Source organism: Gallus gallus, chromosome 4, assembly GCF_016699485.2.
Source record: "Gallus gallus isolate bGalGal1 chromosome 4, bGalGal1.mat.broiler.GRCg7b, whole genome shotgun sequence".
Classification (NCBI taxonomy): domain Eukaryota; kingdom Metazoa; phylum Chordata; class Aves; order Galliformes; family Phasianidae; genus Gallus; species Gallus gallus.
The window spans coordinates 51,063,877-51,084,869 of NC_052535.1; the positions used below are offsets into that span (position 1 = coordinate 51,063,877).

The 20,993-nt window shown below is 47.1% G+C and overlaps 2 protein-coding genes across 4 annotated transcripts in view; both read right to left on the minus strand.

Moving 5' to 3' along the window:
• Positions 1-6,020: 6,020 nt before the first annotated feature.
• Positions 6,021-11,981, minus strand: LOC770574. Its single transcript, XM_040699770.2, has 2 exons — positions 11,618-11,981; positions 6,021-6,818 (listed from the first exon to the last, which is right to left on the minus strand). The coding sequence occupies exons 1-2, from the start codon at positions 11,633-11,635 to the stop codon at positions 6,264-6,266; spliced, it is 573 nt and encodes a 190-aa protein (XP_040555704.1). The 5' UTR covers positions 11,636-11,981; the 3' UTR covers positions 6,021-6,263.
• An 8,554-nt stretch (positions 11,982-20,535) lies between these two features.
• The window catches only part of CENPC (centromere protein C), a 31,925-nt gene continuing 31,467 nt past the window's right edge, over positions 20,536-20,993 (minus strand). For 2 of the 3 annotated variants that reach the window (XR_001463431.4, NM_001389296.2), the window contains one exon: positions 20,539-20,784. Coding sequence is in view for 1 of the 3 variants with exons in the window: in NM_001389296.2 (NP_001376225.2) it covers positions 20,742-20,784 (43 nt within the window). In the remaining 2 variants the exon portion in view is untranslated. Of the gene's footprint in view, positions 20,785-20,993 lie in introns of all 3 variants that reach the window. The other variant, NR_171270.2, reaches the window with a different exon arrangement.

Consider the following 20,993-nt stretch of genomic DNA (forward strand, 5'->3'; position numbering starts at 1 on the left):
TGCTTCTACCTTCACCCATTTTGCATTACCTCGCGTCTGCACAAGTCAGAATAAAGAACATCAGCTCCCATTTTAGTTCTAAGGGCTTTTCCAGTAAGCTAGCGCTGTTCTCCTCATGCAGTCTGGCTGATCATCGTTTTCCAAGCACCGGGCAACATGCTGAGTTAGAAACTGACACCTAAAATTGATAGGTAGGCAAATACACTGGGGCGGGGGAAAGCACTTGCAGTACTCCACTGAATGGTTACTACAAAGCTCCTGGTAGGAACTTGTTTTCCCTCAGTCCTGGGCCAGTTGGTTGCTCCAGCAAAACGCTCACCTGTTTTCCAGCAGAATGTAATTAAAATGGAGGCACGTGGTTTGACTCAAGACAAACAAGCATTTTCCCAAAGCAAAAAAAAAAGTTTCACTGGAAAATTCACAGCTGGTTTTAGTGTTAAAATAAATAGGATACCCTTTTTTCACTGCGGATTCACATTTTGTTTGCTTTTCCAAGCACGACTGTTTCCCCACCTATTTTCCCTTATGTTCTCCCACATTCATGTTTATCAGTTACGCACAGAAATAAAACTGTTTTATGGTGAATACTCTCATTAATGTGCTTTAAACGCTGTTGAGTTTAAAACGATCCACTCCAAAGCCCTAAAGGCATTTCTGAGATTAAAACTACCATTCCCCTTTCAGCACAATGTGAAAGCACCAGGTAGAAGGCAGAGATAGGGGAAAGCCATTTCCAAAGCTGAAAGGGATTCAGGAGATTTAGCTACAGCCTACCCAGCTTAAAATAAAGTTACAGCCCCGTCCTTTCCAGTGGCTCATGTCTCTGACAGCAAATGTCATTAAAGCCATATGGAGAGACATCGCTGCTTGTTCTGAATTGCTGAAACTTGACGACTGAGAAAATGACGCCAGCTAATGCGGCCCTCCAGGGTCGAGCCCTTTAGTGGATTTTTCCTCCATTTGTGCAGGGAATGCTGCTAAGGGGACGTGGTGCAGCAGGAGATGTCTCTGGGCACCACGTGCTCAAGTGACAGCACTGCCAAAACTGAGACCTTGCCCTAGCTCTGAAGATTTGGGTAGTTTTCTAAAGGAGTTAAATGATGCTATCAATCCAGTTACCAAAGTGATCTCCCACCTTATTCACCCACCATGAGTTTTAAATCTACTTCTACACACGCACGTACCCAGACTGCCTTTGCTTTCAAATTCAGCTTCGCTCTTACTAAAAACATGAAAAGGCAAATTACTCATTTAGATGTCAGACCACACGAGGTGACTTCTACTCTCAGGCCGGTTGCATAAAAGCCTGCCTTCTCTTTGGATTGGCAGAATTTTCTTTTTTTCTTAGATTGGATATAAGAAAAAGGCTTTTTATAGTAAGTGTGTGAAGCACCGGAATGGGTCGCCCAGAGAGGTGGTGGATGCACCATCCCTGGATGCACTGAAGGTCAGGGTTGACAGGGCTCTGAACACCTGAGGTAGCTGTAGGCGTCCCTGCTCCTTGCAGGGGCGTTGGACCAGATAGCCTTTAAAGGTCCCTACCAACTGAAATGATTATGTGACAAGGAAGTCAGCTTGTGGGCCTATCTGCAAGCAGGGGAGCATTCCAGCCTCTCAGTAACTCACCTGCTCTTCTCCAGAGTGCCAATAATGCTACATTTTTGGGGACTCCCTGGGTAGTGGCTTCTGATTTTATCCCCGAGCCCATGCAGGTGGGATGAGGAATCATCCCCGGGACCTGAATCAAAGCTGTCCGTTCCTATGGCTTTGCCCTGCTCTGGGTCTGCAGTGCCCGACACGCATCTTCAGAGCAATAACGAAGCTGTCAGCTGCAACCAGCCTTTGTGGATTACCCCTATACATTTTGTTCCTGTAAAGCCTCTATTAAGGATGCCATTCTGTGATACATATTTAAGTCAGTATCTCAGCACCACGGTTGCCTGCGTGAAAGAAACCGAGAAACTATTACTGTGAAATTGCCTGCAGCTCTTGAGCACAGGAGGTAGCAACTGGCTAATAGTTTCTTAGACAGCCCTGGCAGACGTGTCAGGTTGCTTCGCAACTGCGCAGCTCATGGGAGAGCAACGCACACAAAGCTCCCCCTTCATAATGTCCCCAGCTGTAATTAATCCATAGCATCATTTCTATAGTGTCAGCAGCACCATATGGACTAAGCACTATTTTGCAGGACTAACCATAGAGAAGGAAGGTTGCAATTACGTCCCTGATTATTCTCCAGGGAAGCTATGAGTCATTTTATTGAAGGCAGGAGAGACTGAAGGAGTGGATTTGCCACAGATGTGGCCAAGAAGGATGACCAACCAAAGACAAAACAGCTGGATAAGCCTACCTCACATCTACAGCAATGCTGCAGGCTGGGAGAAGGGGGGGCAGGAAAGCCGCACAGAGGAAAGGATCTGGGAGTGTTAGTCAACATCTGGGTGAACACGAGCCAGCAGTGTGCCCAGGTGGCCAAGAAGGACAATGGCATCCTGGCTTGTACCAGAAATAGTGCCGCCAGCAGGCACAGGGAGGTGGTTGTTCCTCTCTACTCAACACTGTGTTGAGTACTGCATTTTGGGCCCCTCTCTACAAGAAGGATATTGAGGCCCTTGAGTGTGTCCAGAGAAGGGCAAAAAGCTGTCAAGGGTCTGGAGCGCAGGTCTTATTGAGAGTGGCTGAGGGAGCTGGGATTGTTCAGTCTGGAGAGAAGGAGGCTCAGGGAAGACCTTGTGGCTCTCTGCAACTGAGAGGAGGCTGCGGTGAGATGAAGTTGGCCTCTTCTCCCACATAACAGCGATAGGACGATAGGGAATGGCCTCACGTTCACCAGAGGAGGTTCAGGTTGGGATTAGGAAAATCATCTTCTCAGAAAAAGTGGTGATGCAGTGGCACAGGCTGCCCAGGCAGGTGGTACAGTCACTGTCCATGAAGGTGTCCACGAAGCACGGAGATGTGGCACTGAGTTGTGCATGGCTAGTAGGCATGGCTTGGTGGTTGGGCTGGATGATCTCAGAGGTCTTTTCCAACCTTAATGATGCCATCTTCTATACTGCTACTGTCTTATGTGATACTGTTTGTCTTCTCGTGTACAACAGGAATCCACAAAGAGGCACTCCAAAGCAACACATTTCGCATCTGTTTGGTACTGACCTCACCAAGCTGTGCACCATACAGGATGCATTGAGTGAGAATTTAAGAAAAGTGCATGGACATGTTTCTTCAACACCAACATAAAAGCCTCCTCTTCCCAAGGCTTATAAGGATCTCCCGGGAGTTCCCAATCCAAGCTGAGTGCCCAGTTCCCCACAGCTATTTAAGTCAGCAGCAAGTATGAACATGTACAGGTCTAGAATTGGGCACAAAACTCCTTTAAATGTCTTTGAAAGCCCTACTCTAGAACAACAGAAACATTTTTTTTAAACACAGGACTGCCTCACTAGCCCTTTATTAAAACAATTTTGTTGGCAATGCTATTATTTACAGATTATCTACTTAATTTATATGTCTATATTATATGTATAATCAGATTACGTATAAGCTGATTTATTCAAGGAGACATCTGAGAATGATTAAACATTGCGTTTTGCCATTGGCATCAGCACTGCAATAGCAAAACTCACTCCAGCACCCTGAAGGAGAGGCTGGGTCACCCCCGTGCTCCCTATAGAATCCCCAAACTGTCCCATTGGCAGTGAGGTGTTGCTTGGTGCCACCTCCAAGGAAGCTACTAAAATATAAGAATGAGAACTTCTTCCTCCCTCCCCTGGCCCTGCAAGTGTGAAGTTTACCAGGAACACTATATAATCCATTCAATGTAGGGAAAAAGAGTTTATACTTAAGAATAACAACAACTGCTTGTATTTGACTATGCCTTATAAAGACAGTTGAAATAAAGCAGTTATGATCTTTGTGACAGTCACGACTGCTAATGGCTACCATAAAACCCAGTAAAGAGGCAGATAAGTTGATTTATCATGCATAGCTGCTCCCATATATCTACTTTCTAATAAAAATCTGTGGAATGATTGCTTGCACTGAGCTTTGTGCACCCATATTTGTATTGCTAACCTCTCCTGGAAGATTTCAAAGCTTTATTTATGGGAGGCTTTTATCTACCCCTAGGAAAAGCATTTCAATGGGAGCACGCCAGCCCCTGAGACTTGAACCTGTTCAAGTACAGATTTATACAACATAGATTCCCTAGTGGAGAAACATGCTCTTTATCTAAGCTCTTGATTACTGTATGGCTCCAATTCATGCTTGCTGTCACAAAGGGTGCTGATGATCTGAGGACTTTTGTGCGAGTCCCAGGTGAGTCCTCCAGCACTGTCTCTTTGGGCAGGATCGCATTCACCACTGGAGATCAGCCCTTCCTTCCAAAGCACATAAGATTTGTTTCACATGTCTTGTTTATTTCTGCCCCAGCACACTGCTTTCATACCTTCTTTTCAATCTTGTCATATAAGGACATATATCTTTTAAATTAAAGAATTTTTCAAGCTTATATTACATAGACACAGCTTGTGCTAAGAGAAGCAATGGGAGTTTGGTGACAGAGAGCCAAACTGTCTCAACTAAACTCCTCAGGATGTAGTGCTTTCCTATCTTTTATCCACAACTCTACCAGGGTTGAGTACCAAAGAAACACAGCAAGTGCTACACAGTTCTAAGATGAAAAAGGCTGATGCTTTGGAGAAAAACACCAGCATTTCCCATGTGATGCCTACTTGAGGACAGAGGTGGATGCAGCAAGATGCAATTTCTTTTTCCAGCAGCAGTTTGGAGCTACATCTGTCCTGTTGTGCTCTTCCAGCCCCCAAACACATGCCAAGAGCACCTCACCTCAGTTATGTCTGTGTTTAGCTGGTGTGAGCTCACGCCTCTGACTCTGACCATGGGAGGGATCAGCATCAAGCATGGAACTAAAATGGCTTTTGGGAGACAAATACCCAAATCAGAACTCTTGGGAAATTTTTCTACATGGGAATCCTTTTCCAGGTTTGGGACACCATGTCCTGTGTGTGTTTTTGCAGAATCCCAGCAAGCAATTGTGCAACACTTGCTTCTGTGTGCACAGCACTGAAAGGGAGATGGGAATGGCAACGTGCTCAATGCATGGCATTATTTATGGGGAGGGTTCATCAGGCACTCAGCACTCTTGTTCTAAATAGCGGGAATTCTGATAGTTCTAAAGATAGCCCTAGTGCTAAATAGCAGGCAAATCTGCTTTTGAGTCACCTTCCAAAAATTAACTGCCACTCCACTTCCTCCCTCAAAAGTAAACTTCATCCCCCTTGTAGCTGCTCCATCACAGTTAAAAAGCAGAGATCACCATTAGTTAGGCATAAGACACAACTCTCTCTGACAAGGAAGTAATTAATATTGGCTAATTAATCAGACATCCTGCACAGGTGGATTCTGAAACACAACGGCAAGGATAACTCATAGGAAAACAGTGCCCAGCGTTCACATCACGTCACTCTCCAAGAGGGGAGAAGCACTAAGGCAGCAATGTCAGCCCACCTCCATTATTTCAGTTTGCCTTAGTATAGTACCAGTGTTGTAAGGGACTTCAATAAAAAGCAATAGAAATGTTTGCATGTGCTCAGAATCATGGCAGTATCATGGTAGCATTATTTCCATCTTCAACTTAGTCCTTCATTAAAAATGTTCAAAATAAACTCTCCCTCTGAAACCACACAAACACAGTATCAGCCCATGGAGGATTTATGGCTTCAAAACTGGCCCCATTTAACGGTCTCCCTCTGAACCCTGAGGTAAGGCACAGCTGTGTGTAATTGCTGGCAGAGAAGCTGGGCAAGGACCCCCACCCAACAGAGGTCTCACCATTTTTTTACAGCTCTCCGGCCCAGTGTAATGCTTTGGTGAGAAAGTGCAAAGATGTGAACTGGGTGAACGTGTCTTGGCCATTCACACTGTTGCCTTTCGCAGGCAACCGTGATGTTCGTTGCTTAGGGGAGCCTGCGGCTTGGCCAAATACCGAGGTGACACCAATATGATGAGCGGCAAAATGGCGTTTATTAAGTTCTAACAAGCACTTATATATCTTTTAACCCTTCGTGTACGCCCACTGGATGGTACACGTGGCACGTACCTAACACATAGGGAGGAGCCTGACACGTTACATCCCGAGACCCCGATCACGCCTATTACAACATCTCCCCCTCCCCATGCCATAGAAAGCTGACCCGTTACAACGCGAACGCAAATCCTAACTCTATTTCTATTCCTAAGTGCGTCTATAATTGCTCCTGAATGCGCTGATACACGTACTGCTGACGTGAGATTTCCTCTATGAAGTTTCTTAAGCATGCCTTAAGAAGCTGAACAAAGCATGGAAGACAGAGCATAATAGCCAAGAATATTGCTAAACCTACGATAAGCGTTTTAAGCATTTGTTTTAGCCATGGCTCTAATTCCCCAAACAGACCCTCCAACCATTCACCGAAGGGATCGGCCTGCACCTTGATCTTCTGTGTGTGGCCTTGCATCCACTGTAGTTGTTTATGGATCGATGCGCTGTGATCACTTAAGTTGAAGCAACAGAACCCTTCGACATCCTCACATCCGTGGCTTTGAGCTAAAAGCAAGAAGTCAATAGCCGTGCCACCCCCTGGCAAAGAACATAGACACAGGCACATTAGCAGAAATAGAACCAAATTTCTCGGTGTGGGCAGTAACGGCTGTGTTGCCAGGTCCGTGTCCTGGCTTGTCTTCGGTGGTCCACGCACCCATATAAGTGTTTTTTTCCGCTTCTCCGGTGTCGGGGTCTTCGGCTTCCCCAGTAGCCACGCCTGCAACAGAAACGCTCAGTTCTCGTTACTTGAGGCCAAACTCTGGCTTAACTTTCCTCGATGGAACCCATATAATGTTTCCCGACTCTTTGTTTTTGACCGCTGCGTAGCCTCTGCCCCAAACTAAAATAGACCACCCTGATTCCCATAACCCATTGTCGATCTTAATCTTCACCGGTGGTCCTTCTTCAATAATCCTCGGTTGCCAGTGCTTTTGCATAGGGGTGCGGTGATTCTCCCCCCGTTCAAAATGGTTTAATGCGTACAACGCACGGGCCAGCAACTCTCCCTGTTGGCTCGCTGGAATCTTTCCCCTGTAATTTTCCCCCTCCCCAAGGACACGCAACTTTTCCTTGAGGAGACGATTCGCTCTTTCGACAATAGCCTGGCCCTGCGAGTTGCCAGGGATACCTGTACTATGCGTGATGCCCCAACGCGCTAGCCACTCCTTGGTGGAGCGCGAGATGAAGCAGGAGCCATTGTCTGTCTTAATGTGACTCGGTAGGCCTAATGTTGCGACGCACACCGACCAGTGATGTTGTGCTGCAGAAGAATTTGCGCGGCCATGTTGGGTAGCAACAATGACAGTGGACGCGGTATCAACAGTAACCGCAAGCCAAGACCTCGGCGCCAGACGAGGCTCCAGCGTGAAGTCCGTCTGCCAGACGTCGAGAGGTGCAATTCCCCTAGGGTTTACTCCCGCACTGAGCGCAGGGGCTGAATTACAGTGAGGGCATGCCTGCACCACCTCCCGGGCCACCGCCATAGGAATAGAACATGTCCTTGACAGTGCTCGAGCCCCTAGGTGTAGCGTAGAATGCAAGTCTCTAGCCTCCCTCACCGTAAGAACCTTGTGCCCCGCGTGTTGGTCAGCGAGGGCATTGCCAGTTGTAAAGAATCCCGGAACGTCTGAATGACTTCGCACATGAAGAACAGCAGCGGGCGCTGTCCTTGCCGTCAATGCTTCCTCCAAGAGGAAGGCAATCGAAGTACTGGGTTGTCCTTCCTGCCCCATTCGTAGTAACATTTTTGCAACGAAAGCAGAGTCAGTGACTACATTGCAAGGGGTGTCTGGCCAGAGGAGCAGTGCCATCGCTACCGCCTGCGCCTCAAGCGTCTGAACACTGACACCGTGATCTTGAAATGTTCTAATTTCCCAGTCACCCGTCTGGTTCTTCCAGACAACCGCCCCCTGACCTGTCGATGAAGAGGCATCCGTAAATACTGTTGGACCATCAAGGGGAGAAGCAACAACCCGAAGACGGAGTGACACCTGGAGTGGGCGTGCCAGCTCGAAAATCGGAAGGGAACCCGTATACCTAAGCTTGCCTCCGAACCCATGCAGGGCTAGGAGGATCTCGTCAGGCAAGATCTGTGAATCTCGGAAGAACCTGGGCAGGTGGACTATATCCAAATCCTTTCCAAAATCCCTAAATGCAGATGTCCTTGCCTTACTAAGTAGCAGGGAGAGAAGCTCCACCCATGGGGTAAATGCCCGCACCGGCTGTGCTGAGAACAGCCAGCGCAGAGGTTGTGGACAGGAGCCCAGTGCATGACCAATGACAGCTACGGCTCCATCCTGGCAGCGAGTAACAGCGCCCTCTAGGGGGATACCCGGTGTCCACCTGGACAAACTTGCTGTTGAGCACAGTGATAGTATTTCTCGCCAGGCAGCGTCCATCTCTGGGGTCCACTCTCTCCTTTCCCGTGGGTCTGAGCCCTTCAGCTGGTCATAAAAGGGCTTCATTAATCGTGGTGGAATACCCAGCGCTCCCCGGACCCACTGGATAGCTCCTACCAATTTCTGAACATCCCACAGGTTGGTTACGTGAGGCTTAATCTCCAGGCCCTCGGGGATAACTGTGGATGATCCAAACTTATATCCCAGGAATTCTATCCCCGGCCCTCGTTGTACCTTTTCTTGGGAGATCGTGAAACCTGCACCCGTGAGCGCGCCTGACACCCGTGCTTCTAGGGCTTGTAGTTGGGAACCTGTCGGAGCTGCAAGCAGAAGATCATCCATGTAATGGACAATCTGGCAGTCTGGCATGTCGCGTCTCACTGGCGCGATAATTGTATTCACCACAAGCTGACAAATAGTAGGTGAACAGGCCATTCCCTGAGGGAGAACCTTCCATTGAAACCTTTGAGCTGGGCCCTGGTTATTCCGTACAGGGACTGTGAATGCAAAAGCCTCCCGGTCCTGTTCTGCCAAAGGGATGGAGAAAAAACAATCCTTAAGGTCAATGACCACAAGGGGCCATCCCCTGGGAACGGCTGCAAGTGATGGACCGCCTTGCTGAACGGGACCGAACTGGACGAGCTGTGCATTAACAGCCCGAAGATCCTGCAATAAACGGAAGGACCCCGATGGTTTCCGGATAACAAAGATGGGCGTGTTCCACCTACTAAGTGACGGTTCAATGTGTCCTGCCTCCAGTTCCCTGGAGACCAGCTGCGTCAGCGCTGCTAATTTATCAGTAGGAAGGGGCCACTGATCCACCCAAACGGGAGACGCTTCCCGTTTCCAGCGTAATGGGATGGCAAAATGCAGCGCAAGGTGGTACACAGTGGCCCTTAGTATAAATGTGTGAGTCGAACTCCCAAGGACGTGAGAAAATCACGCCCTAAGATTGATCCTTCCACCGGTGCCACGAGGGGTTGCACCAACACCGGTGCCTCCATCGTCCCACTCCTATCAATGATAGCGATCTCCACTTCCTCTGCAGCCCCTTTTGTTGGGACTGTGCCTCCCACTCCCCCAATATGCTGCCAATGCGAGGTGAGTGGCCAGTTCGTCGGCCAATCGGCCTCCGCAATCACTGTAACGTCCGCACCAGAATCTAGCAAAGCCGTAAAAAGCGTGGTTCGAGGTCCCTCTTTTTGGGGCCACGGACCCGCATGTGACATTATCACCTTAACTAGTGGACGGTCCCCCAATCCCATGGCTAATGCCACGGTGGGCATGTTCTTCTTGGCCCATTGCTCTGATTTGGGAAGGTGCCCTGGGCCCGAGGCGCCCTCCCTTGGCCGTTTCCCTGCATCGCTTCCTTGATCTTCCTGCAGTTACGCGCCGTGTGGCTCGCCCCACCACACCACTGGCATTTTTTGTCTGTGTCTGTTTTTGAGCCACCTTTATTCGGACAGTTGGTCCTAAAGTGTCCGGGTTGTCCGCACTTATAACAGACACCTTTCCCTCCCCCGTCCTTGGGGCGTGCAGCTGCCTGTACTGCGAGCTGGAGGGCTGCGGCTAAGCCCTCATTTGTTAACGGAGCAGCGCGCTGATGGTCAAGCACATATTTGATAAGTTCCCCTGGGGTTGTTAAGTTGCCTGGGGCCGCCCTAATAATTTGCTGTATGTCCGAGAGCGATTTTTGCTTAAGGCAATCAATGATAACAGGACCTTGGGCCGGCTCCGGAAGATCGGACCCCTCAACTGCACGAATCAAGCGGTTCGCAAATTCTGCAAAAGGCTCTGAAGGGCCTTGTTTGATATCCGCCCACGGGAGAGTAGGCTCTGTAACTCGAGCCAGCTCCCGAAGGGTCTGTAGGGCCGCAGTTGTGACTGCAGCTAACTCTCCCGGTCTCAACAGCCTAAGCTGGCCTTCCGGAGATCCCACCATGCCGTCCGCTACACCCTGGAGACGCGCTAATGTAGTCCTATCCCCTCGACCCTGACCATTGGCTGGGTGTCGGGCATCTCGGGTGGCAGCCGCCACCACTGCTTGCAAGTGTGTATTCCAAGCATCATACCACAGGGTGTACTGAACCGGTTCAAGGATCACATGCATGAGGCTGATCACATCGTACGGTAGTAGGCTAGAGGCCATGAGGGCCTCTACCGCCGCCATTGTTACTGGGGAACGCAGCCCCTTTGTTTTAACAATTTCAGAAAGGCGGGTTATTGCTTTAGAATCTAGAGGGACCCACGCCGGGCCCTCTGTCTTGATTATGACCGGAAGGGCTAGCGGCGGCCGCGCTGGGTCGGCTGCTCGTAAGTCCTCCCTCACCCGGGCCCAATCAGTGAGCGTGGGCGGAGCCCACGGGGCGGGTGCTGTGGGACTGCACCCCTCAGGGGTGGACCCCTGGGACGTTGGCCACGGGGCTCCGCCCCTGCATTCACCGCGGGGCGGGACGGTGCAGTCCGCCCCGTTGGGGAAGTTGCTACAGCAACAGACTGAGCTGCACTCGTTATCACAACACACGGGTTGCGCTGTACCTCCTCGGAATGCCGTACCCTCCCCCGAAGCCTGCTTATCAGCCCTGCAGGAGATGTTACCACATTCCTCTAAGGACCTTCCCCCCCCCTCCCCGACTGACTTCAGTGAAGGATATAAGCCTTGAGAGGGATACGGAGGTGGGGGTGTTGTGGCCTCCACGCTTGAACAATTCGATGCAACTTCGTCCTTCTTTGCTCCCGGAGCTATCGTGGCAGGATGGGTTGTAGGGACTGGCGCCACCTTATCTCCAGCCGGACCTGCACGAGGAATGAGACCCACTCCCGGCCCCGCAACCTCTAACCCCAATAGCTCCCTGGCTTGTTCGCTCGCAAGTTTCTCCTCGCGCGCAGCCTTCAATCCTCCCAGAATCAAACCCCAAGTTTTAAATTCCGCTGCTTTTTGAGTGACCATTGCTCGTTGGGATAAGGCAGCGGTAATTGAATCCCAGTTATTGTGGTCATAAATCTCGTGGGGCGATGTTAACAGCCCCTCCCTCTCAAGCAACGAGAGGACCGCAGCTATCTCCTTCTGAGAAGGAGCATGCTTCCCGTTATAAATCTTACACGCATGAACGATCACCTTTATGACGGCTTCCATGACGCCCCCGATCCTCCTCCCGATTGAGACCAGGATCCCAGGCTCTTCTCCGGCATGATTCCGGAGGGTATATCTGTCGCTCGTCCGCGACCTCCACCGACAGAGGGGTGACTGCAGATTCCCTCTGTCCCCGGGCTTGTCCCCCGGCTTCCACCGCCCAGCAAGTGCTAACGCTCCGCGGTGGGCTCCTGCCCCGTCAAGCAGACAGCCGACTCATTCCCCTAAGCATCACGTCGGGGTCACCACTTGTTGCCTTTCGCAGGCAACCGTGATGTTCGTTGCTTAGGGGAGCCTGCGGCTTGGCCAAATACCGAGGTGACACCAATATGATGAGCGGCAAAATGGCGTTTATTAAGTTCTAACAAGCACTTATATATCTTTTAACCCTTCGTGTACGCCCACTGGATGGTACACGTGGCACGTACCTAACACATAGGGAGGAGCCTGACACGTTACATCCCGAGACCCCGATCACGCCTATTACAACACACACAGAAAATGATGGATCTGTAATCAACCTCACACAAAATGTACTCCAAATTAAAATGTCGGGGGTTGCAGAAAGAGGAATACCTGCTAAATCATTAACCCTATCTACACGATGTCCTGGCATACAATCACAGGAATTGATTGTATCGAATCACATGGAATCACAGAACCACAGAATGGCTTGGGTTCAAAGGTATCTTAAAGGCCACCGAGCCCCACAGCTTGCTGCCATGGGCTGGTTGCCCCACCAGATCAGGCTGCCCAGGGCCTCATCCAGCCTGGCCTTGGGCACCTCCAGGGATGGGGCATCACTGAACTCAACACACATCTTACTATGCATTTCAGTGAGATCCTAAATCTTGCTACCATTGTTTTGACCACACTTTGCTGCTAGCAGCCTTGAAGAATGACTTACTTAGATTAGAGTTGGGTGAATGAATTCTCATTTCCCACCCCAGTAAAAATTAGCACAAAAAGTCTTAAAATAACCTTATTCCACTTCTGCTCTCCAACTCAAAATGAAAAACAGTTTAAATTCAGTTTGTGTGTTTCTCAAAAAAAAAAAAAAAAAAAAATCCACTTTATATGGAAAAAAGTACCGGAAAGAACTACCAACAATTTCTCCCAGACAAATTTTCATGTTTGATTAAATCTATTTTTGATGCACTCGAGGACGAAACGTATCAAGCCTAGGAAATAAGCGTGAGTTACTTCCAAGAATAATCAAGATTTACAATGACCTTTTATTCTAGGCAAGCAAAGGCAAGCGGTGTGATGGGTGCAGAAAAAAACTCCTGAGAAACAAGGAAATTTGCATCCAGCAGCAGCTAAGGGGGCTCTGCAATATGGTCGCTTTGCACACAGGGCTGCAGTGCCACATTATCGCAGACAAACGAAGGGCTTGTATTAAAAATGCATAATTTAATCAAGAGGAAAAACTGCTAATCAGATGGAGCTATGCAGACCTGATATTGATTTTTTAATATTAGTGTTATTAAATTCTGCTGTAATTTCTTACTGAATCATCCAAATGTAAATTAATATAAGGAGAAACAGTTAACAAAATTACGGGACCAGATCAAACATTCCTGCTCATTTGCGGGCATCCCACTGACTCGCGCTACCCGGGATGGCATGAAGGGCTCAGCACAGAACACTGCAGGTGCCAGCTGAGCGGGTTTCCCCTGGGCAGAGCAGCTCGCAATGAGCCCTGATGCAGTTGTTTGCAGAAGAGTGGCAGCCGAGGGCCCAATGCAGAGCCATAACCTGAGCACAGCCACAGGGCTGCCAGCTCCGCTGCACCTCTCACCACCAGCACCGGCAATGTTCTCTCCAGACCCAATAATCAACTTCCAGAATTAACGCCTGCCCTGAGAAAACAGGTGGGCAAAGCAGCTGTGCAGGAAGGGACTGTCACCTGCCAAGTGAAACAGCCCCTCGGGGTTAAGGCGAGGAGAAGACCCCAAGTCCCTTCTCTCATTTGAGCCTTTCCGATGTGGCAAACCTCAGCAGAGAGAGATGTGCTCGTCTTGAAACCCTGCCAAGGAACTTGCAGCTCACATTTCAGACCACAAGCCTGCTTCAGCCTGCTCAAATTACAGCCAGGAAGTCACTCTGCAACACCGTTCTTCCAGAAAACACAGAATTATCAACACTGACTTGAATTATAACAACACTTCAAGCCCCGGCCCCACTGTTTCAAGCATCATAGAAACACCAGAAAAATTACACACAGGCGCTTTCCCTTTGTCAATTAGAACACAATCACTGTAGAGCAGATATTATTTCATTTTGTTTCTACAGCACCTTGTACCAAAAGTCCCAGTCTTTCATGCAAATCTGAACACATGCATACAGGGGAGCATCTAATGTTAAAAATTGGCTCCTGACGACACTCCATTTGATTTCCACATACCAGAGAAAAAGATGCACAGCAGGAAAGCGAGAGGAATTAAACAGCATGTGTAACCAGCAATAGACAAAATTGCTCATTTTGCAAAAATAGCTGCATACTCCTCGATTAAAAGCTGATGTCAGTCACACTTCTTCCTTCTTTTTCATTTTCTGCTATTTGCCACAGGAGTGTTTGTGACACTGCTCACATGAGGAGATAAATAAAGCCGAGCCAGATTTCCTCTGCTTCATTTTTCTCACTGTTCTCACCAGCTGGTACCACTCTCTGATAGCAGGTCCTTCCCGAGTGTAACACCATCACACTGCACACACACAGCCACCGGCAGCAGCGGATAATGGCCAGGAAGCTGTTGCTGCTGCTCGAGACTCCCTGCTATGTTACACCGGTGTTAGCGAAGAGTAAACAATAATAACGTATCCACTTTTTTTCAGCTCATGGGAAGGCATACAACATTCACTGCAGCCACTGGCAGCACAGGGTAGGTTTCCAGAGGCATTTACCTGGCAAACACTGCAGTACTGCAACCTTCACATTCTTGAAGAACACGTGTGAGGTATGCACCTCGCAGCACCCGTCCTGCTGTGTGTCCGGGTTTGTGGGTGCTCTGGCTAAAAGCGGTGCGTTAAGCCAAGCCACCACACGTGCCCTGCAGGTCACACTCAGATTAAAGCTGGCAGGGTAATGTTCTCCTGAGCTGCAATCCTACCATGGCAGCATACCCTGAAAAAAAAAAGGAAAAAAAAAAAGGGAGAAGCCTAGCTACTTCTAAAGGCAAATTCACCACGATCTTCAGGGCCATTTCACAGGTTTAGAAGAAGTAACCAAAGCACAGTACTATGACCAGGCCCAGGAGCAATGCAACAGGGATTACACATACATGTGACCCTTGCTAAGCAGCAGCCAAATCCTGAACATTTCAGTATCGAGAATCGTCGCAGAGTCACCACGGTTGGAAAAGATCTCCAAGGTCATCCAGTCCAACCATCCACTTATCACCAATATTTCCCACTAAACTATGTCTCTCAGTACAACATCTAAACGTTTCTTGAACACCTCCAGGGACAGCGATTCCACCAGCTCCCTGGGCAGCCCATTTCAGCATCTTAGGCTGGAAGGAGCAATAAGAATTACCTAGTTCCAAACCTCTGCTACGGCAGGGTCATCACCCACTAAATCAGGCTACCTGAGGCCTTTCAATCTGGCTTCTTTGGCAAATAAGTGCTTTTGTCATGCTGTAAATGTTTCTGATGTTAGGAAGAGCTATTCCTTGCTAATTTAGGAAACATGGCATAGTTCCCAGGCCAACAAGAGCTGTCCCAAACTGCTTCTTGTCTGCATCAGAGCTGGCACAACCTTCTTTGTATCTGAGGACTTCTGGCTGTCCTGAACCTCCTAACTGCAACAGAGTGGTTCTGTTACCTGGGACTGAGAGAAGACCCAAGGAGCCAGGAGGCTGCAGCACCCAGATTGACTGATGACAAAGCATGGATGGGCCCCTGCTCTTCAGCTGCAATGGGATGCTGCTGGCTTGAACGCACCTTGTCTGGGATGATCCCCAGAAAAATGGAGTAGCTAGCCATAGCGTTTCCTGAAACTCTTAAAAGACCACAGTACTGACATTGCTATTCTGTTTCCAGAGCCTTTTTCATGACCCACTTATTCTGTGGAGGCTGTTCCAGGGTTAACTAAGAACTGAAAACATGGAAGGAAAACACCAGTCAAGAGGACAACTCTTAACTCCTTGAAGGTTTTGGGAACAAAACACTGGAAGGAAGAATTGGCAATTGAATTCCACTTTATTAGAGGGCAAACCATTTTTGAAAGAAAAAAATTATTAAGATAAATACAACAGCTGAGCAACAGGTCTGGAAGGGAAAAAAATGAGGGTGTTTTCTGCTTAAAGCCTTGCAGCTGTCTTGTCTTACACTTTATTGGCCTCTAGTGGAAAACAGAAGCTATGTCCTGAGATCACACAACTTCAGCTACAGAGCACGGGGGAAAAAAAATACCACTCCCCACACAGAGCTTGTATTTATACTTGATTAAGGAAGCAATGCAGGCAACAAGAAGGGATGACTTAGCTACCTACACAAGACTAATATTGCTAACGTTCAGGAAGGATGCTGAGTTAAACGTTAGCTCTTTTCTATATATGTGACTGCTTCCATTTAGGTGTACCTTTTAACTGTCTGCCATAATACATTCAAATACAATCTCACTTGCAGAGGCACTACCTTTTGCAATATTTGTTCTGGAGCCATTGAATGTGCTCCACCGAAACATAACCCTTTTAGCACTCTGAGAGCAGCAGTTTGGCTAAAATGTATTCTAAAATAAGGAGTTTAGTCACTATCATTGGTAAACACAGGCTCACAATATACGTCTGTATGAAACAGACAGCTACTGTGATAGCAGCGCTACCTAGGTGTAAATTTAGTGACTAAAATCCCTTTGCTCCAGTTTCTATGGATATAAACAAGAAGACAAGTCTCCTCAATCCATTCAAAATGGAATAATAATCAAAAGAAAGCACTAAGCATGATCACAGGAACAAACCTCTGCAAAAGCAAGTCAGTGGAGAGCAGAAGGCTCAGTACAAAGATTTGAATAATGTAAAAGAGCAAATAATCTGTTGGATTGAGCAGAGAGCTTCCAAAAGCAGAATCAGCTATAAAGCCAACACTGCCCCCAGCAGAACTGTGCAAACAAAAAATGAACGGATACCTCCTGCACAGGAAAGGAAGGCAGGTTGCTGGTACGTGCTGGCCTCCTTTGGTAGAGTACAAACCTGTGTGCATGCTGCCAACAGCTTGGCGTGGTGTTCCCCTCCGGTGCCTTTCTTCTGGAGCCCAGGGCAGTGCAGCGGGGTGTGCTCCCAGAACAGGATCTGTCACCGGCTACTGAACCAATCCAAAGAAACACCTGACTTATTTATTCTGGTCAAATCATTTGTACTCCCCATTTACGTTCAAGGAGAGAAGGGAACAGACACCAATCACTATCCTGTTAATATTTTTGTCAGTTCCACCACTCACATGGTATGAATGTGAGGGAGAGACTGAAATGTAACCAGCAGCAGGGAATCTCAAAGCTGTACCAGGCTGCATCTTGCTCAAGTTCCCTTGGCTCTGTGGGTGAGTACCCAAGTGCCTTTTCTCCCCACATTTAGTAGATAGCAACCTGAAGCGGCCTGATTTTTATGCTGCAAGTTTAAAATAATCAAACATAGGACTCCAAGCCTATAAATCCTCAGAGCTGGATGAAGTCTCTGTAAATTATGTTCGTTTCCTTTATGAGGGGAAAAAAAGTCAGAAGAAATGCATTTAATCTGAGCTAAAAAAAAAAAGAGCTGCTCTCCACCTGCTACAGAGTGGGATCTCAGAGCACCAGAAAACAGGTACGCCGGCAGCAGGACCAGGGGGCGATGGAGCTTCACCAGGCTGAGGTAGCACCAGAAACAAAGCAAGGTTACTGCAGCACAGGAAAGTTTTCCCTGGTGTCCAAAGAGGCAGGTAGACAGCTTTCCATACCTTGTCCTTTGGTTTTCTTTGCACAACGTAAGCAACTCAATCTACAGTTAATTTCTTAGGCTGCAAAGCATTTGGCCCTGGTCCGATGTATATCCTGAAGCATACGTGTGTGAGGATAATACCCAGCTTGGAATAGAAAAGGGAAAAAAGATTGCACAAGCCTTAACAGATGAGTTTAAACTGCTTATCTGCAGAGGAGCGAGTCTTATTTTAGTAACAGCTGAATAACATGAGAAAGCAGTCAGTTCTACACCAGCAGACCACATACCAGCATAACCAATTTGCTTCCCACAGGAGAGAAGGATCCTCGTACCTCGAGGTACTGAAAATACCACAGACTAAAATGGCAAAACCAATCCTGAGCTGCCAAAAGCATACAATAAGTGTGACTTTTAATAACCTCTTCTATCATCACCAGACAATGCAGACCTTCTGAGGCTGCTCTCAAGCTCTGGATATAAGCATTTGCTTTTATATCTACCACATCTCAAGACACAAATGTTCAGAATTAGGTAACAACAGAGCAACAGTTCTATAGCTCGTGGCACATTTGGTGCCAGTAAGTTATATACTGTAGGTGTAACTGAGCTACAGTGTAACCATTCTAGACCACTGGATAACCTGTCTCCTTCCTCTGTGTGGCAGCACAAAAGCAGCAGATTGGGATAACTTTTGGACACTGGTACTGCCACCGTGACCCTGAGCTCCTCTGCAGTCTCAGGTCGCTTCTGTTGTGCCAGGGGAGCTCTAAGTTCTGGATATTCTTTAATTCCTGATATTCTCATGTCTAGTATTTACCTGCCGCATGTGTTGCAGCCTGGGAGATTAAACGGGGTTATAGTGTGAACAATCAAGACAGCTGGTCACTCCTCTGAGTGTCTGAGGCACAAACTGGTCTTGGTATTTAGCAGCAGCTAAACTGTTACCTTAGTACCTGTGCACTGTTGCTCAAGAAGATGTGTTACTGCTTGAAGAACGATTTCCCTTTATGTCCATAAATGCATTCCAAGTAGCTTGTACTTTGGTTTCCATGCACTAAGAGAAAAAGTGGAAATTTACTACATGCAGAAGAAATATACCGTCACCTTCTCCCATGCCCTACAAATTGTCCACTTTACCTGTTTATCACACCTTAAAACTTGTGACACATTTCAGACCTTCCACTGACGTGAATCTCATTTATGGTCACTGGAAAAACTGAAAAGGCACCCCACAATCCCTCCCTCCCCCCAAAAAGATAATCAGTACAAAGATCCAAGACAAAGACTCAATGCTGCCTGAAAATTAAAACTGAGTCAACGTACAGATTTCACTGGAACTTCTATGTAGTTATGACTGAGTCTAACAGGTATAGGAAGGACACGTTCTGACTGATTCATCAGATTTAAGGCAGGTCAAAGAAAAAGGTGTGTTACTTCCTGCTTAGCAGAATGCAGTATGTTATATACGTGGCTATTGCTTTGTTTCTGTCCAATGCATTGATTTGACCCAATTAAAAAAACCCGATGTTATGGATTGCTCCAGATGAAGGCATCTCCGCTCCTACTTACAACAGAGTGGAAAAGAAAAGCAGTAACGATTCCTCATGTTAGACCACAAGCACAAGAGAGCATGACCCTGACTGGACATCCAAGGGAAGGGAAGAGAGTCCTGATATTCATTTCCTGCTCAAGGGACTCAACAAAGCAACCTAATCAGCAGCCTGTAAGAGCAAAGCAGCACTTGCATCAGTTTTAGGCTCCCTGTGCAAATATAGCATCCCCTTCCCGCATCCCGCACTAATGGGTACATGCACACACTTCCCACACAGGCAAAAGAGGCAGAATGCAGGATGAGTTTTATGAAGGCTGGGAGTCTTAATCTAAAGCCCGATTCTCCATTCCTTTAGTTGTAAATACAATCTGGAATTGATACAGGGCGTCAAGAAGTACTAAAACTGCAGGTACAAAGTCTGGCCTTCAACGAGGCCCTTCCTGGCAGAATGCTAACCAGTGCTGTGAGGGCATGGCTGATGGGAGTTAACAGAACATTCCAAGAGTGGAAAATCCCTCTTGCTCTTTTTATTTCTGTAGCCTTTACATACCTCAGTACACTGTCATTTTTAGCATAGGTCACCGTTGCTCAGGAGAACATTTATTCTCACTCTCCCACCCTCACAATTTTTTTCTGCAGTGCCAGAATGGTTTTAATACTGTTCCAAACTCCAAAGTTCTAAATGTCAGACAACCCCGCAACACTTAGTTTATAATAAAAACAGAGTTGAGCTGTGGCAAAAGTGCATTATAAACAAACACAAAAACCCCCACCAACTGCCAGTGCTACGCACTGTATACCTGAGCTCAATCTGGGCTTTGAATGATTCCTAGACAGACCTACTTTTGCTACTGACATTGAGATTTTTGAGAAAACACCTGAGAATTGCCATAGAATTAATAATAGATCTATGCAGAGTGAAATTCCCAGGAGATTAAGAAAAAAAAAAAAAGAAAAATACTAAAAACTGACATTCCCAGCAAATGAAAAACTAACGGACAAGTTATCAAACGTCGGATCTCAAAAGCACTGAAAGATGATGACAGTGCAGCAGTTCAGCTCTGTTTGTGACTTACCTCTAAACTAAAAGATCCTACAACATTGTAAGCTGGAGTTCCTGTACACCTACGGCAATAACAGCGGTGATCCACACTGGAACCAAAGCCACTCAGTCAGGAACGCTGTTTTTCAAAGACAATCTCTATTGGCATATTTAACTTACAAACTACTTTTAGAAGTTTGAGCAACTCCACTGGAAGAGTTAACAGATTGCACTGGTGACGTTCTTGTAACCACTCAACGTAGCTCACATTATACACATATACTTACAAGTCAAGCTCCTCATTTTCACACGATTACTTGCAAATTCAACCTTCCATCAACCACCAGAAAATTCACTTTTAAATGATTTAGAAAGGCAAAGAAATCAAAATGGATTTGTATTATTTAACATTTATTGACAAGAAAGAAAAACTAACTTGTAACAAATCATCTATTTACAATTTACAGAGCAGGAAAATCTCTTAAGACCAGTGAAACTACGTGCTCCCAGTACTGGGATATATTTCTACCTGGATGGTAGTTAACAGTGTTCTTTAGAACTCCCTCCCATTAGACGATCTTCAATCTGAAGGTGAACTTATGGGGAAGAGGATCCTGACAACACGCTTCCTGCAAGTGGTCTAAAAAACAAAAAGAATAGAAATAAGCTCATCCAAATTAACACAATCTTCAGTTAAAAAACAACAATGAAACACCTCTGTGCTATAACATTAGTTACTAGTCAGTAACAACTTCCTATTCTATTCACAGCAGCAAAGATTTTAGAGCATCCACATACTCCAGTGACAAATCAATAAAAATATTAGTGTCGAATCAATTATGACTTAAA